The sequence below is a fragment of the Canis lupus genome, chromosome 1 (genome assembly GCF_003254725.2).
Source record: "Canis lupus dingo isolate Sandy chromosome 1, ASM325472v2, whole genome shotgun sequence".
Lineage (NCBI taxonomy): Eukaryota > Metazoa > Chordata > Mammalia > Carnivora > Canidae > Canis > Canis lupus.
Genome location: NC_064243.1, coordinates 66837842 through 66863941, shown reverse-complemented (window position 1 = coordinate 66863941; position 26100 = coordinate 66837842). Strand labels below are relative to the sequence as shown.

Here is a 26100-nt window from a genome sequence, read left to right as displayed (position 1 = left end):
CCTTTAAACCTGTGCCAGAGGGGATCCCTGGGTGGCGCAGCAGTTTAGCACCTGCCTTTGGCCCAGGGCGTGATCCTGAGGACCCGGGATCGGGCTCCCAGTGCATGGAGCCTGCTTCTCCCTCTGCCTGTGTCTCTGCCTCTCTCTCTGTGTGTGACTATCATTAAAAAAAAAAAAAAAAAAAAAAAAAAAAAAACCTGTACCAGAAGGTAAAACCTGTCTATGAGGGTTGTTTTTTTTTTTTGTTTTTTTTTTTTTTGAATGTATATTAGTCCAAGCATGTGTTGCCATTAAAATAAAAAATCCAGTTTGAATGATATTGGCTGTCCTTTTATAAATAACTTCCTTCTCTCTGTATCTTCTCCAGTCCATCCCTACTGAAGGAAAGGAGGAAGCAGTGTGTGCTTGTGTTTAATAGCCCTCCTTTGGGGCACCTGGCTGGCTCATGTTAGTGGAGTGACTCTTGATCTTGGGCTTGTGAGTTTGAGCCCCACGTTGGGTGTAGAGATTACTTAAAATAAAATTTAGGGACACTTGGGTGGCTCAGCAGTTGGGTGTCTGCCTTCAGCTCAGTCATGACCTCGGGGTCTTGGGATCAAGTCCCGCATGGGGCTCCCTGTGGGGAGCCTGCTTCTCCCTCTGTCTGTGTCTCTGCCTCTCTCTCTCTCTCCGTGTGTCTCTCATGAATAAATAAATAAAATCTTAAAAAAAAAAAAAGCTAAAGCAAATTATAGGAAGGAATTTTTTTAATATATATATATATATATATTTAATTCATGAGAGACACAGAGATAGAGAGGCAGAGACACAGGCAGAGGGGGAAGTAGGCTCCATGCAGGGAGCCCGATGTGGGACTCGATCCCAGGACCCCGGGATCACATCCTGGGCCAAAGGCAGATGCTAAACCGCTGAGCCTCCCAGGGGTCCCCGGCTTTAGTTCTTAAAACACACACATGCACAAATATTTTTTAAAAAAATAATCGACTTTATTTCTTAGATTTTTGGGTTTATATGAAAATTGAACAGAAAATATAGAAAGTAACTATATATTTCTCGCCTTGCCAACAGTTACCCCTATTTTTTTTGTTTCACATTTTTATTTAAATTCTAGTTCGTTAACATATGGTGTAATATTGGTTTCAGGGGTAGAATTTAGCGATTCATCACTTACGTATAACACCCAGGGGCCCACAACAAGCGCCCTCCTTAGTGCCCATCACCCGTTAGCCCGTCCCCTGCCCACCTCCCTCCATCAACCCTCAGTTTGTTCTCTATAGTTAGGAGACTCTTATGGTTTTCTCCCCTCTCTTTGTCCCCCTTTTCCTATATGTTCATCTGTTTGTTTCTCAAATTCTACATATGAGCACACAAACCTTTAAAGCAATAGTTGGGCAGTTACCGCTTTGTTAACATTAACAAAGTTTCTTTTAAAGTCATTTGAGATTCAAGGAAGGATCTGACCCCAGTGTAGTGATGGGAGCATCTTCCTGACATGGGGTTCCCCGTGGACAGGCCACACGGACAGAGCTAGAGCGGCGCAGTCCTCCATAAAGTCCAGTATCGAGTTCAGCTCCATCCTTGTTAAATTCAACAAAAAAGGCTGAGGGCCCTCATTCATCTTTCATTGTTTCTATAAGTTCAAACATTAATGTTTGCCAAAGCTTCTTTCAAGCAAATATCTAAGGTCTACGAAATTAAGTTGTAGTACATCTTTGACATTGGGGTTTAAGGTCTGATTCATTTGCCTTATCACCTGCTGCTCCCAAAGGCTGGTGATCCGCAGTGCCTGTGGTTTCGCCTCGGTGTAAATTTCGATTTCTTACATTCTGTGGTGGGTGTGTAGAGACAAGTCACCGCTTGGCATCGGCTTCTAAGTTCAGCTTTGCTGTTCCTTCCTCTTTATCTCATCTGCAGAGCTCTGCAGAAAGGAAACACAAAGTAAAGCCAAAAACACTCCTTTGCCATATTTCATGAATGAAATAAAGAGTTACAACAGTATTCATTAATATGGAGATTTGTAAGAGGTCTTAAGACCTCCAGAATGTGAGGGATCAGCTATCTCTATTAGTAGCTAATCAGAGCTATCCATCTTTAAACATTTCCCCTTTATTCCCCTTGGTTTCTGTGCCTGTACAAGTTTATCTCCTGGAGAAACATGTTTTTAATAAAAGAAAACTTGTGGTAAAAAGGGTCATAGCCCATCAGTGAAAGTATCTGCTCTTTAAAAGTAGTTTCCAGATCACTCATGTTCTGGTTTTCCTTAAGTACTTATTATGTGCTCCTAAGTAAATTATTCATGAAACCCTTCAGCTTTGAGAGACATTAATATATCTAGGTATTTTAGTATTTTGGATTTTTAACTAATTCGATTGCGCATTCATCTCTTGTAGAACCACCCAGACCTATTGCTCCTCCTCAGCTGCTAGGTGTGGGGCCCACATATTTGCTGATTCAGCTGAATGCCAACTCCATCATTGGCGATGGTCCCATTATTCTGAAAGAAGTGGAGTACCGGATGACATCAGGATCCTGGACAGAAACGCACGCGGTCAATGCCCCAACTTACAAGTTGTGGCATTTGGATCCAGATACGGAATACGAGATCCGCGTGCTGCTTACGAGACCTGGAGAAGGTGGGACAGGGCTCCCAGGACCTCCACTAATCACCAGAACCAAATGTGCAGGTAAGACTGGCTAGCAGGCCACTCTGCCTAGGGGCGGAGTCAAGCATTAGACGTCTAAAATACACGCTATATCCAATGTTCTTATTATGTGGCACATGATATAGTCCCACGAAGAGTCCCATTGAACTTGGTAAATTGTAGCTTTGTGTCATAATTGGACTTATTTAAGAGCAGTGTTTCTCTGTTATTATTCAGTATTATTATGAATCCATGATCCTTCCTCGTGCACCAGTTTTGCTCAGCTTGCGTGTCCAAAATCTCTGATGGATGCTGGTGAAGGTACTATCACTGTTGAGAGAGAAAACTTCTGCAGTTCAGGCATATGCTCCATACCTTTTGGCTACATGGGAATTGTCTCCCTTGGTCATTTTGTGATGGTTAGTGCAGAGGCCAAAGCTGATAATAGAGATTAAAAAGTTACCATGAGCAAGGCCTTGGTGGGATAACTGTTCACAAAACCTATCGTCGAAGATGAACTCAGCAGCTTGAACCCAGCTGTAGGACGTACCGAGGCTTGTTAACTGCCCTCTCCGTGCTGAGACTAAGTGATGTAAATAATAGCATGTGGACCAAGCACAAAGAAAGGATGAAAAGTGAAATAAAAACTATCACATAAATATATATCGTAGTTCCTAATTATGCCATATTGTTACAGTGGGAGAAATTGTTAGCTATTTATTAAAAGCCACTGATGAATTTAATTGTTTCAGTTATTCAAGTGCGTTTTTTAGTGTATTTTTTATTTTGCTATTGAAGGTAGTTTGATTTTTAGTTTAGTCGAGAGAGCCATTTTTTTTTTTTAAATCCATCGAGCATTATGTCAAAACACCTGCAGAGCTAGTGCATGGGTCTGTGTGTCTTGAACATTTAATGATTTAGGCTCTGAAAATCGAAAACTAATACTGTAGGGAACTATGAACATGTAAATGCCTATAAAATGTCTTTTGTTCCTTGAACATGTGTTTGACATTCATAGTATTTTTGTTTTTACAGTATTCCAGGGCTACTCACCAAGAGAACTGATCTAAAATCAAAGCAAAACCCATGAAATTACCTGATATCCGGCCATCTTTAAATATTTTAAAATCCAGCTTAATTTTAATATATTAATGTTTACCTGCATGCATTTTTATATGTTTATATTGAAAGATGCTCACCGGGAGTTTAACTGCTCAACTGTTAGTCTGAGATTTCGACAGCAGAGAGTTTACTAATTTGCTGCTTGGTATCGTACATCAATTGTGTGGTTGATAGGCAGCTTGACCTAGAAGACATTGTTTACGTCTCCATGGCTCAACCTAATTCACACAATTTGCTTTTGACAGTTTCTGTACAACTCAGTCTTTTCACTCTGGGTTATGTGGCAGGTTGTTCTGGTTGTAGTAGGTGACTTTTCTGAGGGAGGGACACGTGGCCTCCACAACCTCAGCTTGTCAGAGAACTAATCTGAAAATTAGGAGACCTTGTGGAAACTGGAGGATAGCTCACTCTGTCTTCTAAAATTAAATACCCCATGTTAACATAAAAAGATGAACAGTGGAGTTCATTTTACTGAGGATATTGCCCACACATGTTTTCCAATAAAATGACCTTTCTTTCTACATTTGATCTCTATAAGGTATATACCGACTAAAATAATGAACGGTGATTTACTGTTCGAGTATCTTCTTTTTTCCTTCCCCACGTTTTTGTTTGGTTTGGTTTTGTGTTTTTGTTTTTGTTGTTGTTGTTGTTGTTTTTGTTCTTATTATAGCAAGTAAATACACAGTGCAATATAAGGCTCAGGTGTAGAATTTAGTGATTTATCGCTTACGTAAAACCCCCGACACTCATCACCAGGGCCCCCTTAATCCCCATCACCTATCTCACCCATCCTCCCATCCACCTCCCCTCTGGCCATCTGCAGCCTGTTTTCTATTGTTAAAAGTCTGTTTCTTGGTCTGCCTCTCTTTTTTTCTTTCCCCTATGTTCATTTGTTTTGTTTTTTAAATTCCACATATGATTGAAATCATGTGGTATTTGTCTTTCTCTGACTGACTTATTTCACTTAGCAAAATACTCCATAGCTACATCCACATCAGTACAAAGGGCAAGATTTCGGGGATCCTTGGGTGGCTCAGCAGTGTGACACCTGCCTTCAGCTCAGGGCATGACCCCAAGGTCCCACGATCGAGTCCCGTTATCGGGCTCCCTGCATGGAGCCTGCTTCTCCCTCTGCCTGTGTCTCTGTCTCTCTCTCTCTGTGTCTCTCATGAATAAATAATTAAAATCTTTAAAAAAAGTAAGATTTCATTCTGTTTATGGCTGAGTAATATTCCATTATATACACTACATCTTCTTTATCCATCAGTCGATGGACATTTGGGCTCTTTGTATCATTTAGCTCTTGCTGATGACTTACTGTTGACTTCTGTGCCCAAACTTCTCTCTTTTAAATATCTCATCGTTTTCTTATCTTTTAAAGGTTTTCGTTAAAATAGACCTTTGAAATTTAGCAGAACCACACAATATGTTGTTAATATAATGTGATTTTTGTTTAACCAGGAATTACTCGATATCGGTCATTGGTGTGCAAGCCAATGGAGATTGCAAGTATATGAGATTGTGTTTTAAAGCTAGTTATTCTGCATTAACTGGATGAAAACAGCATGTTAATGAGCATTGATTTATCCCTATTGAATGCTTATGTTGAGAATGCATATTGACTGCAATAAGTAAAAATATGACTATAAAGTGCTTGAGGTATTTTGAGAATAACCATATCTGTGGGAGGGGATAGAGTAAAAATAACTTACACTCGTAGTTGCTTTCAAATTTATAAATGTCTTGACATTTGGAATTATAGTGTTCTTTTTTTTCTAATTCTTTATTTGAGAAACATTTAATTTGTGAGCCTTGTGACATAAAATGGTGTCAGGCTCACTGACACCTGTAGTTTTACTTCCAACTGTAGAAAGTCTATTTGTTTTTAAAACTTTCTTTCACATGTTTTGAGTCTTTGTCACCTATGTTTATTCATTTATAAATGTCCACAGGAGATGCCTTTGGTGCATAGTTTGATGGCTTAAGAAAAGTGCTTTGACTTTCAAGTGGATTGTGGATTTGAGAGAATCTGGTTACTGTTTTATTAGGAATATCTACTAATCTTGTTCTATTATTAGAAATGGAGGGAAAGTTTATGGAAATATATATTGTGTTCATTTTAAGCAATCTCTGAAAAGCAGAAGTTGGATATAATTGATAAACATTGTATATCTAAATACAGGGTCAGTATTGATTGAGAAAGTATGATGTCCATCTTCTTCCCTTCTTCAAGTTCCATACCCCTTTCCCCAAGTTTAAGATCTCTCGGCCTTAACCAGCACCTCCCTGGCCTCAGCCTGCTGTCCTGTAACACAGAATAGAACACAACTTACGCTGACTGTGTTGTTAGCTAGTATCCAGTGGTGAATTCAGAAGCCTAAAATTTTGTCACCATCTGGGGAAACGATTCCTTTGAGACCCCAAAAATAACCTGTGGAAAAGTTCTCACTTTATTAATTTGTGGAAGCTCTGAGTACTGGTTCCACATTCCATTTTAATCAAGACTGAGAGAATGCTACACTCTAGTTGTAGTGTTCATATCATATGGTTGAATAAATGCTGATTGCTATGACATAGCTATTTTAATAGCTGCATGGTGACAATCAGGAAGCCTTAAAAATAAGTATAAAAACTTCTCAGCTATGTATTTGTGTCTGATATAAATTTTTTGTAAAATAACAAAGGAATGATGATTATTTTCTGCCTCTTAGAAATTCTTACTTTGTTTTGGTGTATCACAGAGGAACAATCTTTGACTACTAAGTACCAATCAAAGAGTGTATTTATTACTATTTTCTAAGTCAAATATTATTCCATTTTAATGTGCTTATTAAGTCATTGAAATTTTATTTCTGGCAGTAGTAAATTTCATTTTCTTGGCAGAAATCTGTCAATAAATAATTTTACAGCAAATTAATCCAAATGGTTTCATTTTTGTATATTAATGAGTAAATTTTATATTTTAAAATGGAAATGTAGATTTTCATAGTGAAGTATTGGTTATTATATTGCTTTATAATCAGCATATGAGGTGACTCTATCATGATACTTTATTTTCACACCTGTGAGTTAGATATATTATTTTCCCAATTTTGTAGCTGGTGAATTTAAGACTCAGAAAAACAAAGCAAAAACGACTTCTCTAATGTCAGACAACTGAGCAGCTAGGACTCAAAACACATCTTCTGGTACTTGGAAAGCCTGGATTCTTTTCCCTCTTTCTCCTAGTGTGGGTGATTTCTTTTCCCCTTTCAGAAGATTATGGCATGTTAAATGAAAGTGTAACAGGTAAAATCTGGGAGGAATGTATGTTTTTAAAAATAGTATCAGCATGGCTAACTCAACTCCCCGAGAAACACTGCTTAATGTTTGCCCCTTCTCTTTATTGAAAGTGCAATTGATTAGTGTGCCTACACTCAAATATATGCTGTGTTTTAAGTGTTTTAAACAGTTAAAGAAGCATAAAATATTGCCTTATTTTATCCTCTTCTGAAAATGTCCTGCCTAGTTGCCAAAGCTATTTTTTTTTTGTTTTGTTTTGTTTTCTTTCTAGAGTACATTTAAATCATTTGGTAAGTACAATTACCTGCTTCAGGGTCTCTCAAGTTAGAAGAGGTGGTAATTACAGCCTCTCGTGGCTGTGGCCACCTACGCTTGCCTCACGCTTTTCTGTGCACCTGAGGGGTATGATTATTGCAGTGTTAGCTTACAGCCTGACCCATGTTATTGTTCACATAATGCTTCTTCAGGCATTTTATGAATTTAAAAAAAAAAGTATAAATGTGAAGTTGTTTTAAATGGGAAGTAATTCAAGAACTCCATTGAACAATCAAAGAAAGTATGCCTGTGCGTGTTTTGTTTTGTTTTGTTTTTCTTCTGTGTGTCAATTTCCTCTGGGTATACCATCTGGTATAGAAGCTCAGAAAATACAGTTTCTTTCTCTCTTATTAAATGGAAATAAAATATACCATCATAAGAAATTGTCTTCATTGCATGCTTTGGCAATTGCACGTTAAAATTGCTCTTTTAAATTGCCTACTGCTTCTGGGTAACCCATTGTGGCACTGTTTTATGATTAACTGACATTTTAGCAGTGTCTCCCTCATAGGGAAGGTCAAGAGTTCAGGGTGTCCAGAGCATAATATATTTACACAGTTGGGAAAACTATTCTTTACTCTTACATTGAAGTTCAGCGCTCTTGGCAAGTTTTAGTGAAACATGTAGATCTATGAAGCATTGACAAGGAGAGTTATTTTAAACATAAGCATTTACTAAAAATGCATTTTTTTCTCTTATAAATCCACACTGGAAAACAAAACAATACAAACAAAACAATACTCAGGCTTATTCAGGAATCCACAAGGTGAGGAATTAAATTTTGGCCTTTTGGCTACAGCCTCATCAGCAAAATGGAACCATATATTGATTTTTACTGTGGCATAAGATAGTTATCAATCACAGAGACTAGTTATCATTGAAACTCAGCCTTGAGGTTAAAACAAAATAAACAACTCTTTAAGAATTTGTATGGTTTAACAGTGTAAGGGTGACATACTGTTTGATTTAAATTAAAGGCTTGTGTTAATGCCTGTTTTAAATTTTTTAAAAGTGCACCTATTAGTTTCTTTATTTTTAAGATTTTATTTATTTATTCATGAGAGACACAGAGAGAGAGAGAGGCAGAGACACAGGCAGAGGGAGAAGCAGGCTCCATGCACGGAGCCCAACGTGGGACTCGATCCTGGGTCTCTAGGACCAGGCCCTGGGCTGCAGGCAGCGCTAAACCGCTGGGCCACCCAGGCTACCCACACCTATTAATTTCTTATGTGATATTTATGCAGCTTATTTGTTTTCAGTAAGAATTTTAAGAGGCAATGCTATTAATATTGAAGTGGAAAAAAAAAAACAAACCTAAGGATAAAAAGCCATAACAAAAAGTAATGGAAAATTTTGACATAAAAAAAGCTAAAGATAAAAAACCCATAAGAAAAGTAATGGAAAATAATTCAATTTTCTTAAAAATCTAAAAGAGTAAAAATTTTTAAAGATTGAAGTATAATTGATATTTAATTTCAGATGTACAACATAATGATATTTGTATGTAATTGTGAGATGTACCCCCAAGAAGTCTAGTTACCATCCGTCAACATACAGAGTTACAGATTTTTCTTATGATGAGAACTTTCAAGGTCTGCTCTCTGAGCAACTTTCAAATATGCAATAAAATATTATTTACTATCGTCACCAGCCTCTACATTACATACTCATGACTTATTTATTGCATGACTATGAGTTTGTATTTTTTGATCCCCTTCACCCATGGTGCCCACCCTCCTATCCACCTCCTCTCTGGCAACCATCAGTCTGTTCTCTGTATTTATGAGTTTTGCTTTGTTTGTTCATTTGACTTGTTTTTTTTAGATTCCACATATAAGTGAAATCATGTGGTATTTGTTTTTCTCTGACTTGTTTCACTTAGCATAATACCCTCGAGTTCTGTCTATGTTGTTGTTAATGGCAACATTTCATTCTTCTCATGGCTGAGTGGTACCCATGTGAGTGTGTATGTGTGTGTATATGTGTACCCACCACAATTCCTTTATCCATTCATCCATCAGTGGACACCTGGCTTGTTTCCATATCCTGGCTACTGTAAATAATAGTGTAGTGAACATAAGGGTGCCCATATATTTTTGAATTAGTGGTTTTTGTTTTCTTTGGATGAATACCCAGAAGTGGAATTGCCAGATCATATAGTAGTTCCATTTTTAACTTTTTGAGGAACTTCCATACTGTTTTCTACAGTGGCTGCACCCGTTTACATTCTCACCAATGGTACACAAGGTCCCTTTTCTCCATAACTTCACCAACACTTGTTATTTCTTGCCTAAAATCCTTTTTTAGATGTCTTTCTTTTTAGTGAATGATAATTTTTTTTTTTTTTTTTTTTTTTGCTTTTCAGATTTTGTAGAGGGTATTTCAGTTGGAACGACATCCATTTATTCAGAAAAACTTTTAGTGGCTTCTTTGTTAACAGCACTGGGTTAAGTACTAGGTCTTCAGTTACAAAAGCAATGTCTTGCACTTAAGCCCCTTGTAGTCTCCAGGGACAGACCTATAAACAAAGAGTAAAATGCAAAGTGATAGGAATCTAGGAGAAGAAGCTGTTCTTTTTCAAGGGAGTGTTTAAGAGAAGCTGTCACCAAGAAAGGATGGCTTTAAAACATTAAAAAACTTAAAAGTTGACTTTGTGTTTTTAAGGCAGAAAAAAAATCAGAAAATAGCTTTAAAAACAGAGGAAACCTATGTCTAACCTAATTGTAAACACTGTTGATGCTTTTTGGGTTCTGAAAACAAGTTAGCGTTTTGGGTAACTCTGGGCTACGGTAGATCCAAGCCTGCAGATGGCATGTGGCCAGGTCTAAGCTAAACCAGACTGAGCTCCTGTTGTTTTTAAGAGGCAGACTAACATTCCTAGGTTTGCTTTCAGAAAGACTATTCCATCTCTGTGGAGGATGGGTGAGAGCTAAGGAAAGACTGGAGGCAGAGACAGCATGAAAACATGCTTATAATAATAATAATAAAATAATAATACTGGCTATAATTTTCTCTATAGCATGTCTCTCTCATCTTAGGTCAGAAGCAGGGTATCTGTAAATTCCTGGGTAATATTGTCATTCTTTTTTTTTTTTTTTTTTTAAAGATTTTATTTATTTATTCATGATAGTCACAGAGAGAGAGAGAGGCAGAGACACAGGCAGAGGGAGAAGCAGGCTCCATGCACCGGGAGCCCGATGTGGGATTCGATCCCGGGTCTCCAGGATCGCGCCCTGGGCCAAAGGCAGGCGCCAAACCGCTGGGCCACCCAGGGATCCCTATTGTCATTCTTAATAATGAAGAGGTTCCTTTTTATTAAAGGAATATTACAGATATTTCATAGGTGATCTAACTTACTTTATTGTTTGACTTTCCTTTTTCAGATAAGTTGGCTGTGCAATGTTTTTAATATGCATGCAATTTCCATAGCATAACACACTATTTTAGAGGAGAAATTATGAAAGATTATGCAGACATTCCAGAGCTACTGTGTATTTGGTGGAGTATTGATTTATTTCATAAACTTTTATGAGGGCCAGAGCTGTATGCATTGCCACACTTAAGACTGCAGAAGGTATATTAATAAGACAGGATTCCTACTCTTGGGGAACTGACAATCTAGTGTTAGAACCATAGTGATAATAAGAATGTACTAAGTGATAGAATAGAAATATAAAGTACTTTGGAAATCCAGGGTTGAGAGGGATAGCTTCTGATCAGAAAAATTTTTTTTCAAGCAATGTCTTTGAAAACAGTATCAATCTTTCTTTTCTGAACAACGCTGGATTAACACTTGTGATAATGAGACTGTAACCTTATCCCTAATTCCTTTAGTGGAATAATGCATAAAACAGTGCACGGCCAGTAGTCCCCGAATGGATGATTTGCCTTCTCTCTTTCCTTTCTATCAATGCATAGGGAAAGTATATGCACAGATGGAGATATTAAATGGGAAATATAAGTCACACCCTGATTTAAATCATCAAAGTAATTTGGTTGTTTTGAATTGTCAGGGGCCTGTGGATTATAGAAATGTTATTGAATATTTCCATGGGGCATATATATTCAAAATTTCCATAGAGGGTGGAAGAGAAAAAGAGAAATTTATAATATAATAAATTTATAATATAAGTTTTATAATATATTTTTTGTAAATAATAAATTTATAATATAATTTTTGTTGACTCTTCCAATGGTCTATAATGTAGGAACTCCCAACATAAGGGTCATGAAAGTTGAACAAACATGAAATCCTCTTTCTACTATGTCTTTTGTTGTTCACCTCACATATGGGATGTACTGTTAACCATACATACAGGTCATGGCACATTTCCTTATAGGGAACATGATTAGTAGCTGTATAATTAACTAAATAGAGTTGCATTGCTTTTGGCTTAAAATTGTCTTCTTCTGACTTACTTTGTGGCTAGAAAGCATTTGGTAACCAGTGGAAATGACACTTTTTATTTATCCATAGTCCTTTACCACCTGCTGAGTCTGTAAACGGTATCATTAAGTACTCTTTTATTGGCTTCATTTGTTTTTATTGAATTTTGCATACTACAATAAAGCTGACAGGTGGAAATGATTTAAATAACAGCATCAGTCCCATCAAATGTCCTGGCTTTCTCCTCCAGCCCTAGGTCTTTTATTTGATATCAGGAAATAGAAATAAAAATAAAATGATATATTAATAATGTCTTGAATGATAACACTAGAGTGTCTGGAGAAGAATATGACCTAGGTTAAAAAAAAAAAAAAAGCTATGGATGCAGATAAACAGTAAGGGATGTGTTAATTATGAACATGGGTTCCAGAGACGGCCTGTAAGCTTCAGATCTCTCTTAGATGGTCGCACTAGAGCATAGGCTTGTCCTTGATAATCTTCATTTTTACCCAGAGAATCTACCTCCGCCTTTGATTATCACTCCCTGTTTACTTCTTTATTTGAGTCATAATTTATTTTCTCTGTTTTGGAATAAGAAAGAAAACTCTTAAATCAAGTTCTGGCCAAAAGGAAAACAAAACCCAAAAAACCACCCCAAACAAACAAACAGGCGGTCACATTTTCCTGGACAGGGTGGAGAGGAGAATGCACTTTATAATCATTTTGGAAATCACTTATCTAGACTCATGCTAGTTATAATTAGTGCTTTTGGAGAGTGTAGGTCTGTACAATTTCTTGTATAGAAAAAATGACTTTATTAAGATATATCTCGTTATTTTCATCATTTAACTTGACTCTTAACTAAATGTGAAGATGGGGTCATCATAGAATCTCACTTCTTGGTCTTCACTGTCTTCCTGTAAGATATGGCCTTATTAGAGCTAATAATTGCCGTAGCGATGTTCTCCTGTGCTCTTTCCTCTCCACCAGCCTGCATATAAACTGCAGAGGGGAAAAAGCACATTCAAAGGAGAGAGATAATGAGTGAATTCTAATCTCGGGTGTTGTAAGTTATATTACACTTTGTGAACCCAATAAAAAGTGAACTTCAAAGGGCAGAAATTCATGCCTTTCATGTCACCCTAAGCAAGATCTGTGCAAATTCAGCTGTCACTACGTATGATATGGCCTAGAAATCACTGAGTGATGTCCACTTTAATTGTCTTAGCCAAATCATATGGGTGAAGTTTGGGTTTAAATAACTCATGTGTCATTTTTCTAGCTTTGTTGCTATTTCCCACCTCTACATAGTCCTTCACAATAAAGAATAATAATCATTCAGAAAGAAAGTTTATATTTTACCTGTTATTTTATTTCTTTTTTTTTGTTATTTTATTTCTAAGTAGGTCCTATATTGAGTTATGTTATATCCGCCCCTCAAAATTTACAGGCATCATACATTTTGCACTGATACTGCATGTACATCTGTGATAATTTATTATCAAAAAGATAGGTTATAGTAGGTGCCCCTTTGAACAGTAATTAATTTCTGTACCGATTATTAGGTATTTCTTGAAGTCAGGAGCACTTAAAGTACTTGCTTAACCAGGGTAACATTTATTGGAAATCACAATATACAGGTTTCCTAGAAGTTTTCCTACTCTATGGTAGACCTTATAGGTGAATAAAGGAATGGATAGCTAGTATTGAAATATAAATGGCACTAGTCTTTAAAAAGTTTTCAGGGATCCCTGGGTGGCGCAGCGGTTTGGCGCCTGCCTTTGGCCCAGGGTGCGATCCTGGAGACCCCGGATCGAATCCCACGTCAGGCTCCCGGTGCATGGAGCCTGCTTCTCCCTCTGCCTATGTCTCTGCCTCTCTCTCTCTATATATATATGACTATCATAAATAAATAAAATTAAAAAAAATTTAAAAAAAAATAAAATAAAATAAAAAGTTTTCATCAGATACTTCATTGATTTTTTAATTTATTTTTTAAAGATTTTATTTATTTATTTGAGAGAGAGAGAGACTGAGAGGGAAGAGAGAATCTGAAGCAGATTCCATGCTGAGCACAGAGCCCAACACGAGGCTGGATCCTATGACAGTGAGATCATGACCTTAGCTGAAACCAAGAGTCACATGCATAAGGGACAGCCACCCACGTGCCCCTGGATACGTTATTGACTTTTAACCTTTTTTTTTTTTTTTTTTTTTGCCATTCAGCACATTATAGCAATATAGGGAATTTAAGAAAATGTTCTAAATTTTAAATTTCTCCAATAACAATATTATCTTAAGTTGTCATTCATCCTACACCTTTATTTGATGGCATTTTAAAGCACTGTGCTTTGGGGAAAGAGCTAATGTAACTGAAAAACAAATTGGTATATCGATGAATTTGTGAATTTCGACAAGTGAATTGCAACTTGCTCTGTAATTTAACAACTGCACAATGAAGACAACAGTAGCTGTTCTCTCGCCAGGGAGAGGAGCCCTCCAGGTGCCATCGTGAGACACAATACTCTGTAGCGTATGAAGCCTTGTCCTTTTAAACCAGAGCAATCGATCTATATCAGATTATTAAGAGACTCTCTGATGGGTTGGGCCAGGGGTTTAGTTTTCCTTGATGGTTTTAATCAGTGAATTTGAGCCCCTACCAGACACCATGGGAGAGCTAGACATGAACTTGGGAAGAGAAGACAACATTTCTCATTTATCTCATTTTCAAAGGTGGTTTTAACAGGTAACTTGGTTAATATGTAGATCTCCTTCTAACAGGTGACAGGTTATGGGAACCAACTCATTCAATGCAGTTTCACTTCAGTGGGGTTGTTTATTTTTCCCCTATGTTCCACCTCACGTTAAATCTGTCTGAATACAGAACTCTGCTCATTTTTGGAAGCAACTGGGAACAGATTTTCTCTGAATGCTCCTTCCAGCTAGCTCTGGTAGTCCTTTAACTTCTCTCTCCTCTTTCCTTCTCCACTGGGGGAAAACTCATTTTTCAAAAAGATTTTATTTATTTATTCATGACAGAGAGAGAGACAGAGAGAGGCAGAGACACAGGAGAGGGAGAAGCAGGCTCCACGCAGGGAGCCCCACCCAGGACTCGATCCCGGGACTCCAGGATCACACCCTGGGCTAAAGGCGGCGCTAAATCGCTGGGCCACCCGGGCTGCCCAAGAAAAACTCATTTTTAAGTCTCAGTTCTATAAAAAAATAAATAAATAAAAATTAAAAAATAAAAAATAAAAAAAGACTCAGTTCTATCAGGGAACTGGTTACTTTTGGAAAAGATGGGTTCATTGAATTCAATTAATATTTGGTTCTTAAGTTTAGTTGAACTGATTCAGATTTTCTTTTAAAATTTTGCAGTCAATTTTAGCAGTTTCCAAACTGCTACCTTAAAAATCACATTTCTGAGGCATGCTAAAAAGTGCAATCATTGTTCCAGAGTTCTCTTTCTCTCCTTTGGTGGATTCTGCAGCATATGCATGTGTGCATCTTAAGACTGTGTCTGCTCTCTAAAACAACTAATTCTACTCTACTTAGGAGAAAAAAATGTGCCAGGGGTGCACTTACTATCCCTAGGCTTGTTTTTTTAGAGTTGCCCTGCTGGAAGTCCCAGATTTGGTAAAGACTTCATTAGAATCCATACACCCCAATTTTTTAAATAAAGTGTACGTAACAAAGTATTACACAAAATTTTGCACACAGAATTTTTTCAAAGAGCACTTAAAGTGCCACAGTGTTGATACAACTATTGTCATTTTTGTAGATGCAGTATTATTTTTTTCTCTATGCCTGTGTTTTTTTCTTGAAGTTGTAGGTACAGGATGTATACAATTTTACATTCTGCTTACTTTATTTGCCACCATAGTCACTCATTTCTAATCCTTCTATAGGACGTTCTAACCATCATTTTTAACGATCACCAATATTCTATTGGATCTATGTACTCAAACGGATTTAATCACTCTTTTATGACTGAAATTTTGTACTCCCGGGATTGGCTATTGTAAATGCTGCCCTAAGAAGTTTGCACATATCTTTCTTCTACGTGGCTCAAAATTTTTTGACACACATTGCTCAATTACTCTGTAGGTAGTATATCCACGCGGTTTCCCAGCAGCTGCAAGGGCATACATGCAGCCACGAAGTTTTTGTGCAAGACGGCAATTGAGAATAATCAAGTCCAGTTTCCCCATTAATTACCATTCTGCGCACTTGCACACAGTAGTGAAGCGATTTGATCAGTATCGAAATGCTATTTGATGAGAAAAGCGAGGCTGTCATCCCTGCTGTACTCTCTGGTTTTCTTTTATGTGACTGTCCTCCTATATCCTAGACACTGCAGTCCATTGGGGGTGTTCGAAGACACAGACTGATCTGTAACCTCTTGGAGCATGAGGAATCCTGGTTCTCATAGTTCTCATGTAGTGAGTACTTACTGGAATGAACTCGTGGGTGCACAATCAGGCTGCCTGAGTGAATCTCTACACAGAACTGCCTGGAGAGGTTAGAAGATGGGCATGTAGGCACCTAATTAGACTGATAAGTGGAATAATCGAGGTGCTTTTAGCTCTCTGGGAACACAAAGGGGCCTTGAAGTATGAGTAGAATTTCATCAGTCAGAAGTCTGTAAGAATAGGGTTTTGTGAGTCAGCAAATTCTAGATTGAAAGCTGGCTCTAATAATTACTTCTGGGCAAGTAGCTTAAATCTTTTTTAATGTTTCATGCTGTCATCTGTAAAATAATGATCGATAATTGAACCTTCCCAATTTGATATTTGTGAGATAATCAATGATGTGCTAAAGCAGAGATTTGATTGTTAGATTTTAAGGAATTTTGCCAGCCAGTTGTTAAATTATTATTCAATATTAAAATCTACAAACTTAATACTATGCCAGTTATATTTCGAACAAAAGTAATGTGTTCTTAGAACGTTCCACTTATTTTCATATATTGTACCATTATCTGTGCTCTTCCAGCTACTTATGCCTGTTCTATCTGCTTGTTGGAGATAATATAGGATGATACGTTCATGTTTATCTCCTGCAGTTTGGTCTTGGGAAGCTTAAAACTGTAGCCAGAGTGTTACTACATGGATGTTGGCAAATGCAACAAAACAGAGCTTTTTTCCCCTCATCGCCTCCTCTATTTTTTTGGAGAGCCAAAAACATGCCAAAATGTTAAATATTATTGTGCACCGCCAGAGACCATGCATGGAAAATGCTTACTTAGCACGTGGGAGGCTCACAATAAATATTAGCCATTGCTACATTACAAGCCATATCACTAAAAACAGTTCCTCTCTGGTATTTCAAGAATCATAATTTGCAGAAAATCTGAAAGAATTATGTGGTGAATACCCACACATCTACCACTACAATTCACCTTTTGCTCTATTCACTGTATCATGTATCAATCCACCAGTCCATTTTTTGTCCATCTTAATTTTTTCAACTAATACATTAAAATATTTTGTTGTAGGGAGTGATTTTTAAAAGGATAATTAATTTGGATTTTTTTAAAATTTTAAAATGTTTAGTAGAGTGGTGTGAGGTTTTCTAGAAATATTTCTCTTGTGGGGGTGCCTGGATGGTTCGGTCGGTTAAGTGGCTGGCCCTTGATTTTGGCTCAGATCATGATTTCAGGGTCCTGGGATGCAGCCCCATGTCCAGCTCCATGCTCAGCAGGGAGTCTGTTTCAGGATTTTCTTTCCCTTGCCACCTCCACCCCAAATAAATAAATAAATCTAAAAAAAAAAAAAAAAAAAAAAGAAAAATATTTCTCTAGTGGTGGTTTAGGAAAAAGATTGAAAGGAGATTTCAGGGAGATTAGAAGGCTGTTACCTCAGTCTAAGGAAGAATTGATCAGTGCCTGAACTGAAGCCGTGGAGATAAGAATTCCAATGAGGCAACAGAGTCGAGAGAGATTTGAGAGGTGCCATCAGTCAATTTTTGTGACACACTGGAAGTGAATCGTGCCTTGGGAAATAAGGTGTAGCGACAGGTCTTAACTTGAAGGGGTTAAACCTTGGGGAAAATGTTAGAAGAAAAGTCACCCGTGTTTAGCGTTCTCAGGGAGATGTTGAGTAGGCTGTTACGTTCGTGGCTCTACAGTAAGTAGAGAAGGTAGAGAGCGGGATACATGGATTTGGATGTCATCACATGGTCATTCGTGTTGTCGGGAGTCATGGGCATGCTTTTCTTGAATTAGAAAGTCAACCCTGTTTTATTCAACTACATGAAAAAATTATATTCTCTTGGGGGGGGATTATACTGTTATGCTATTTCATACTATTTCCATTAGTATCTAATTGCATGAACTGTCCAGGTCACTCAAACTATTAATGTTTTTGCAAAGAACTGACTTTGAAATATACAGCATTTTATATTTACAAATTAAGCTTGTTCCTGTTTTATAGACACTGATGAGTTTGTCTAATTGTGACATCCTTAGATGCAATAGAAGTGTCCCCCATGATGGGTAGCCCAGAGCACTATGCTGAGGGCTGAATCAAAATGTGGTCTAGTGTGGGTTTCCACCAGCTGATTCCAGGCAGACTAGCAAATAGGCTAATGTCTGTTGAGTTCGCTTCTATCTTCTTTCCTGTGTCACTTGCTGACCTCTCCTGATGCCTCACCTCAGCGATCCACGGGGCCCTTCTACAGCATGTGCATCCTTCCAGGACCGCACACCATGACAGGAGAGGGTCCTGTGCACAAGGGAATAACAGCAGGGCTGGCGTGCTCATGCGTTGCAAGGCTAGTAGGACAAGCAGTGTTGGACAGCCAGCTTACTAGAACTTCAAGTCATAACAACTAATTTTTTCCAGTATTGTCTCAAATTCTACACTGGAGTTTGAAAATGAGCTACAAATAATTAGTCTGGTTGTGTAAACCTTTAAATCAGAAGATTCTGAGGGATAGACTTAACTATCTAGACCATCCCAGGATGTTCATCAGAGGTGGGGAGCACACACCTATGTCAGTGAAGAGCAGAAAATAAGTGTTCCTACTCTGTCAGATTTTAGTGGAATATTCTTAAAAACTAAAAAGTAGGTCAGCAAGATTGAGACTGGACTATAAAACAGCAGTACAAATATCATTTTAAGGAAATGACTCCACAATTTCCCAGTATTAAAACAAAAATGGGGAATCTTTAGTGATTCATTTCTTAAATGATCATGAGTCTTTGACTATAATGTTAATCATATGGGCTAGTTAAGTTGGATTTCTACTTTTTTAGCTGACTACTTTTTCTTTTGGTTATAATACTTTTATAATTATAATTTTATAAGTAATCAGTAGGCCTTTTTGAAAGCCATGTTAGTCTAATCAGTTATTTACTTGTGTGCAATTTTAGTAAAAAGGCTCAAAGTACATTCTAAAATTGGTCGATCAGTTCCATTATTAGTTTTTTTTTTTAAGATTTTTTTTATTTATTCATGAAAGTCAGAGAGAGAGAAGACACCAGAGAGAGAAGCAGGCACCATGCAGGGAGCCCGACGCGGGACTCGATCCCAAGACCCAAGGATCACGCCCTGGGCCAAAGGCAGGCGCTAAACCGCTGAGCCACCCAGGGATCCCCTATTAGATTTTTAATGAGATAGGTTAGTATCACCTCTAATGTGAAATTGGCTATATGAGAGAAAGTGTCAGATTTGGAAATCCGCTGAATTCCTGGAAATATGTTTTGACAGAAACGTGTACAAATCTAATAAAGTTAAGATGGGATAATATTACTGTTACCTTAAATTTAAAATCAAGAACTGACCTGATGAAGAAATTATTTCAGAGTTAGAAATAACTCTTTCAAAAAGTAAAAGGGTATTATTACAGCCCTTTAATACACCAGTCCTCAAAATTCTGAAAAATAGAGAAATAAATGAGTTCCTACATTAACAGAACAGTGAAACAGAGCTGCTCCTAGATTACAGATAGTACATGATATTTTAATTTTCCTGGGGCAATAAAGCATTTGTTACATTGTGGTTTTTAGCAAGGAATAGTGCATTTGTCTTCAGTTAAAAAATATATTTTCGGCTTGGACAGGTGGTATTTAAGGAGTTTGGAGTGAGAAACGGTTTGGCAGTGTAACAAGGCACATTACAAGTGCCTACCTTTAAAGGAAAGAAAAAGAGATAGACGTTTTCCATTACTACCTACTGTTAAGGCGCTCGAATTATCCCCTAAACAACCTCATACTTGTGGCAATCATCATGCACTGCCGCTTTTTGTACTAATATGAAAGTGCAATTCAATCTTCTTGACAAATACTGCATCACTTTTGGCTTGGCGAATTTTTGTCACTCAAACCCAGTTGATGTAGAAGTAGGTTGTGACATGCTGGCTGAAATGACTTTGGATTAACTGTATTGAGGAAAAGTAAAGTCTTACTTAAGGTGTTATTTTGCTATTCCCCTCTCCTTCCCTCCTGACCTCACTCTGCCCTCACTCTTGCCCTGAGTTTAGATCCGACCTTCTTCCTTGTTCTTTCGTGAGCTGTATCATACTACCAAGAAAATACCTTATAGTGAGACCGAAGGAAGTTTCTCTTACAAGTGTGTAGCTTGCTTCTTTGTTTTATTATTTTTCTCAATTAGTGTGTGTGTATGTGTCCATGCGTACCAGTGCACAGTCTAAGGGATTCACACAATTTTTGCTTTCTTTTGAAGGCTCTTTTTGTAAAAAGACCTAACCTACAGTTGTAACCCTAGCCTCACTAAAGTCATTCATGATCTGTCAGTTGGTGTCAAACATGAACATTTTGCCCTTTTTTGCTTTTGTAATCGTATGATTACAAGTTTTGTTCCCCAAAAATGTCCTTTGTAGTCATGGATGTTTCCAAAGTAGTTGTTGAATGACTTCTTCTTTAATTGAGACATCTGTATCATCTCCTGGAGTGAAGGTTTATTACATTGAAATGAACCTCTCAGGAAAGGCCTCTTACTTATTTCTTTAAAAGATGGCACATGAATTCTCAGCGTTGGCTCCCAAAATAGCACTCCTGAGAAGGAGGTCATTTCTCTGGCAACTTAATAATGGCACGTAAGGTCTGTTTGTATTTTAAGTAAGGTCCTCGAATTAGGATATATTTTCTTTAGAAAATGCCCACAGAAGTTCAGAGTTTTCCTAACTGCCCAGAGAAGGCGGCCGGGAAGCACCCAGGCCTTCAGTCTTTGCCACTCTCTGCCCGCAGAGGAGGTGATGCTCAGGAAAGCAGACACTGGGGATGGACATGGAGATGATGGAGATGAGTGGGTGGACCTTGAACGTGGCCAGTGGGGCATTTCCCACTGGCCTGCTGGTGGCCGTTAGGGCCCTTGCACCCTTCCCCGCACTGGGCCCCTACAGGCAGCCTTGGGGGGCAGCCCTGGCCTGGACCTCCCAACGATGTGCAGGACTTTGTGTTGGGGGCGCCCAGGGGCTGGGTGGCTTGGGGTGGAGCACCTGCCCTTGGCCCAGGACGTGACCAAGTCCTGCGTCGGGCTCCCCCTGCTTCTCCCTCGGCCTGTGTCTCTGCCTCCTTCTCTGGGTCTCTCATCAATCAATAAATAAAATCTTTAAAAAAATAAAAAAGAAATAAATCTTTGTGTCATTTAAAATTAGAATTTTAATTATGACATCTGAGCTAATACCTACAGAAATCCATCTGCCATTTAAAAAATTTGTTCACAGTCTAATTCAAATGATTTTGACTAACAAAGCAATAGGAAACAAAAGAAACCTTAGATCACCTGAAAAGATTCATCCAGTAGGATTTCAGCGTTTTGTCACTGCTAATTTATTGTGTTTCGAAACACACGTGAATCATTTCCTCCCATGTTGTTCCGAACAGTGTGTAACATTTGTTATAAAAAAATGTTTAGATCAGTCATCTCAGTTGTGATAATTTACCTTAAAACACCCCCCCCCCCACACACACACACGCGTATTTTAAATTAACACATTATAGAGTAGCGGAAATTGGAAAGAAACTAAATGCTCAACAGTAGGGAATGATTTTATAAGTTATGCCCTCTCTGTAGCAAATATTGCATGCTCAGTGAAATTATAAAGTCTTAATTTGAATGTAATATGGTGAGAAAATCAAAGTATGATGAAATAAGAAAAATCAGATAATTGTACAGCAAGTTTTATCATTTCTCGACATTATTTAAAGTCATTTATTTGCAAAAATAAATACTACAAAAGAAATTTACCAAAAACAGAGTAGAAAGAAGAGATTGGTGTTTAACGATGCACATGGACTGAATTAATTCACGGTTCAGTTAGACTTTCTTACCTTGCTTTCCGTATCTTTAAAATTGGGACAATTATATTAAAAGAAAGGATCCATGTAAGAACTAAAAGTGCTAATGATGTTGCAAGTGAATATTGAAAATTCAGTTCGGGATACACACACACACGCGCACACACACACATATTTCTGTGAATAGGTATAGTTGAGGGTTTTATAAAAGCATGTACTTTGAACTATACAATTAATTTAGGTTTGGGAAGTTTGATTTCAAGCAAAAACCTTTTTTCCTTTTCAATCAAAATGGATGAGAGAATGAAATTAACTGCTCCATTTTGGGATGTATCACTAGATTTCCATCTAAGATTGCGCCTGTGTGAGAACATATTTTCTGGCACTCATGGATCATTCAGCAGCTTTTTTCTTCCAGCAATTTAGTTTGGAGGGGATTTCTACTTGTGAGTGTCATTTTCTTTTTACAGGCTTAAAAAAAAAAATCACTTTGCTCTGCTCCTTTAGAATGTTGTTTTAAATTAGATTTCTTAAAAATTTCAAAACTGAAAATATTTGGCCTTGGACTAGAATTCAGTTAAGTTGTCATTTAAAGATAGGTGGTTTTTGACAATAACTGCACTGGCAAATTTTATTTAGTACTAATTGAGTCAGTTGCTAGGTCAGGTGCAGCAAGTAAAATCAGTCCTTAAATTATATTTGGGGAAGGCATATAAGTAGAAATAATATACAAATAGTAAATGTTTCACCCATGTAATGATGATATTATTAATAACTGCAGCATGTGATTATAGCAAGAATCAAGTTTATGAAATGTCCGTTCCGCTTTTAAATTTTGCCCTAATAGAATTCTTACTAGTTCTGAATCTTACTATATAGTTGGATTGCTTGGTGATATATAATCTCTTTGAAAATTACCTAGGAGAAATTTCTTTCAGGAAATTTTGCCATAATCCACCTAGTTGTATGACCCATTTACCTTTCGATAGTAACCAAGGACTGTAAAATGTAACTTACCCCTGCTGGGGACAGGTAAAAATATTATGGAAAACAAGATGAATGCCAAAATATCTCAGATGAAAAAGACACTAGAATAACAAGTTGAAAAATACTTTTATATTGTTCAATATAGAATGAATCACCAGTCTTTTTCAGTGGCAAATAATAATGTCAGGAACCTTTTTTTTTTTTTTTTTCCTAAACTTCTGGTGTAGTTTGTTTTTTTTTATTTTAAATTTGTATGTTTAAAGTTTATTCCATTTGTTAGAGTTCTTACCAGCAATTAATATGTCAATGCAATCTTTACTATTAAATAGAATTCTTTTCTGCTGGCTGTATTTCCGTGCCATTTTGCATTTTTCACCAACCAAGTTGTAATAGTATTTTGTGTTGTGTTGATTTTTTCATCCATATTTATGTATAAGGCACAGCACAGGCTATGTCTCAGGTGAAAACACTGGACTGATGCCAAAGAAATTTTGTGTTACCAATGTCGATTAATTTGGGGCAAGTTGAATATTTATTCTGAAGCGATAGTACTTTATTTCTAGTTGTTTCTTGATATTATTGACAACCCAAGTCAACTTTGGTAACAGAAAACCTAATACCAATGTTAATTTTACAGGATATAAAACATTATCCAAATAGTCTTTATGGGTTGCCTACGTGGTAGAGCACGCAAATCTTGATCATGGTGGGGTTGTGAGTTTAAGCCCCATGTTGGGGATAGGGCTTACTTACAAATGAAAAACACACACACACACAGTCTTCATTTTATTATTTATATATTTATAAAAGAATATGTGTATTTGCTACTTAATTTCAAGAATAATTACTAGAATATACAAGATTGAACAGAATGTTAAACTGATAAATAACATGAGAGAAAAGGGACCCGAGGGGACAAAAACATAGATAAATTCAGAGGGTAATAGGTAAAATTATTTATGCCATAGAATCCGTTATTAATAAAGGAGATCATAGACTGTGTTCTCAGTTGATAAGTAGTACAAGCAAAATCTGTATCAATCAGTAGCTATGATATTATTTATAATAAGAGAATTAATGTTTATCAATCACATAGTATTCTAAGAATTATGCTCAGTATTTACAATATGATTATGTTATTTAATTATTGCAGTGAACCTGCAAAATGGTGGTGGTGTTCTATTTTATAATTGTAGAAAAGGAATCTCAGATAAGTCAGATGTTTTGTCTGAATTTATGTGATTATTAACTGGTTGAGGTGGGATGTGAATCCAGACACTTCTGGTCCAAAATCTATAATCTTACCCAGCTTTCAAAAGATAAATAAGTTGCTTCAGAAAAATATACTTTGATAAGAGAAAAAAAGTCTTCTTTGGGGCTCAGCTTGTTTCAGGGCTAGAGTGGTGCCGGTCCAGGGGAATGTCTGTACTGCGTATCCTTCAGGCAATCCTGGTGAATATCTCTCTGTTCTTTGTTGTTACTAAATTATTTTGTCTTCAGGCTGTAAGCAAATTGATTTTCTAAAAGCTATGTCTCCTATGAACAGTTAATATTAAAGCCAGAAGGAAGACCTGTTGGTCAGAATTTTAGTAGCTTTGTCCTTATCTTACCAAGATCTAGAAGAAGTACTCTTACAACTGAGAACTAAATCTAGAAATTCATTTATCTTGCCAAAAATTTTGATAAATATACAGTGATATTTTACATAGTTTAAAGTTTTTACATATCTATTTTACTTTTTATCATCTTATATCTAACCATTACCTGCACTTGTTTTATGATATAAACTTTTTCAAAGAGGTTAGGTTTGGTTTTAGTTCATTAATTTTCAGTAAATACTTGAATATTCATTCGTCGTACCATATGAATCTGTAATAAATTTTATTATGAATTTTATTAAGGCAGAGATACTTTTGAACACTTGTCTTGATAGAGGAAACATAAAAAACACTAATCATTTTATTATTTGTTATGAAAATCTTGCTTATTTTACCTTCCTAGCCATGTATAACGTTTTGGGTCTGCTTCGTATTACTTTATGTATGCAAATGGTTTTTTAAAAAAGTTTATATCTACTAATTGTTTTCAGTACCCAAAGTTAATTTGACTTTTTTTTCTTACATTTCTGTCATAGTTTTAAAGGTGGAAAGCAAACATACAAAGAAAAAAACAAAATCATCTAAAAGTCCTATCATGCAGAAAAAATGCTTTTGGTGAACTTCATTTTATACATCTTTTTCTATGTGCATGTGTGTGCATGTTATGTATGTGTATGTGTGTACAGAGGAAAAAGGAGAAAGGTGAGTGGTCAGATAAAATAATTTCCAAAATGTATTCTGTGTGTACTAGTTCCTCACAACAAATATCTGTTTCGTCTAACGATAAAATGTGAAACTAAGGTAAAACTGAAGTGATGACGGTCAGCTAGGTAAAATTTTCCCATCATGAGTGTTTCTTTCATTCCCTCTTTTGGTTTCTTTGTTTATTTAAATTTTATTAATGCAATGTGCCAACAAGTCCTAGGTGATTTCATGGCAATTCTAAACCTTGCGTGCATAGAATTTGCAGGATATATACACCTCCACGCAAACCTATGTAGAATTGCATCTGTGAGATTTGTATGAAAGAACATTATTTGTTATCATGTGGGAAAACTGATCTAGCAGTGAGATCAAGTATATTTTAAGGTTTACATGCGTTATAAAAATGGATTATGAAAAATAATAAGTGGTTAGAATGGTAATTTTTTGAAATTCAGTTTTTATTTTGGATGATAACTTTTTGCTATAAACATGAACACTCTAGTTCACTACTACATGACTAGTAATCAATAATGTATTTTGGAAACATTGTTATTTTATATTGTGAGATTATATAACATTTGTCATCCATTTTATAGCCAATATTCTCAGCTGTCTCAACCTACTTCCAGATTTAAGTGTTTTTAATTAGTCCTTTTACCATGACTTATTGGCCCATGTCTTTTATTTCATATTTCTCTTATGGGTTTTTTCCAGTATGTTGTTTTGGAGAATGCAGTGTTTCGAAGGCATTTTAGAAAAATGCATTAAAGGATACCTGGGTGGCGCAGCGGTTTG

At 36.8% G+C, this 26100-nt stretch overlaps 1 protein-coding gene across 7 annotated transcripts in view; it reads left to right on the top strand.

Moving 5' to 3' along the window:
• Positions 1-26100, top strand: part of PTPRK (protein tyrosine phosphatase receptor type K) — a 548248-nt gene that overhangs the window by 323894 nt on the left and 198254 nt on the right. For all 7 annotated transcript variants that reach the window (XM_035699505.2, XM_025422992.3, XM_025422993.3 and 4 more), the window contains exon 7: positions 2391-2684. In XM_035699505.2, coding sequence (XP_035555398.1) covers positions 2391-2684 — 294 coding nt within the window. The remainder of the gene's footprint in view (positions 1-2390; positions 2685-26100) is intronic.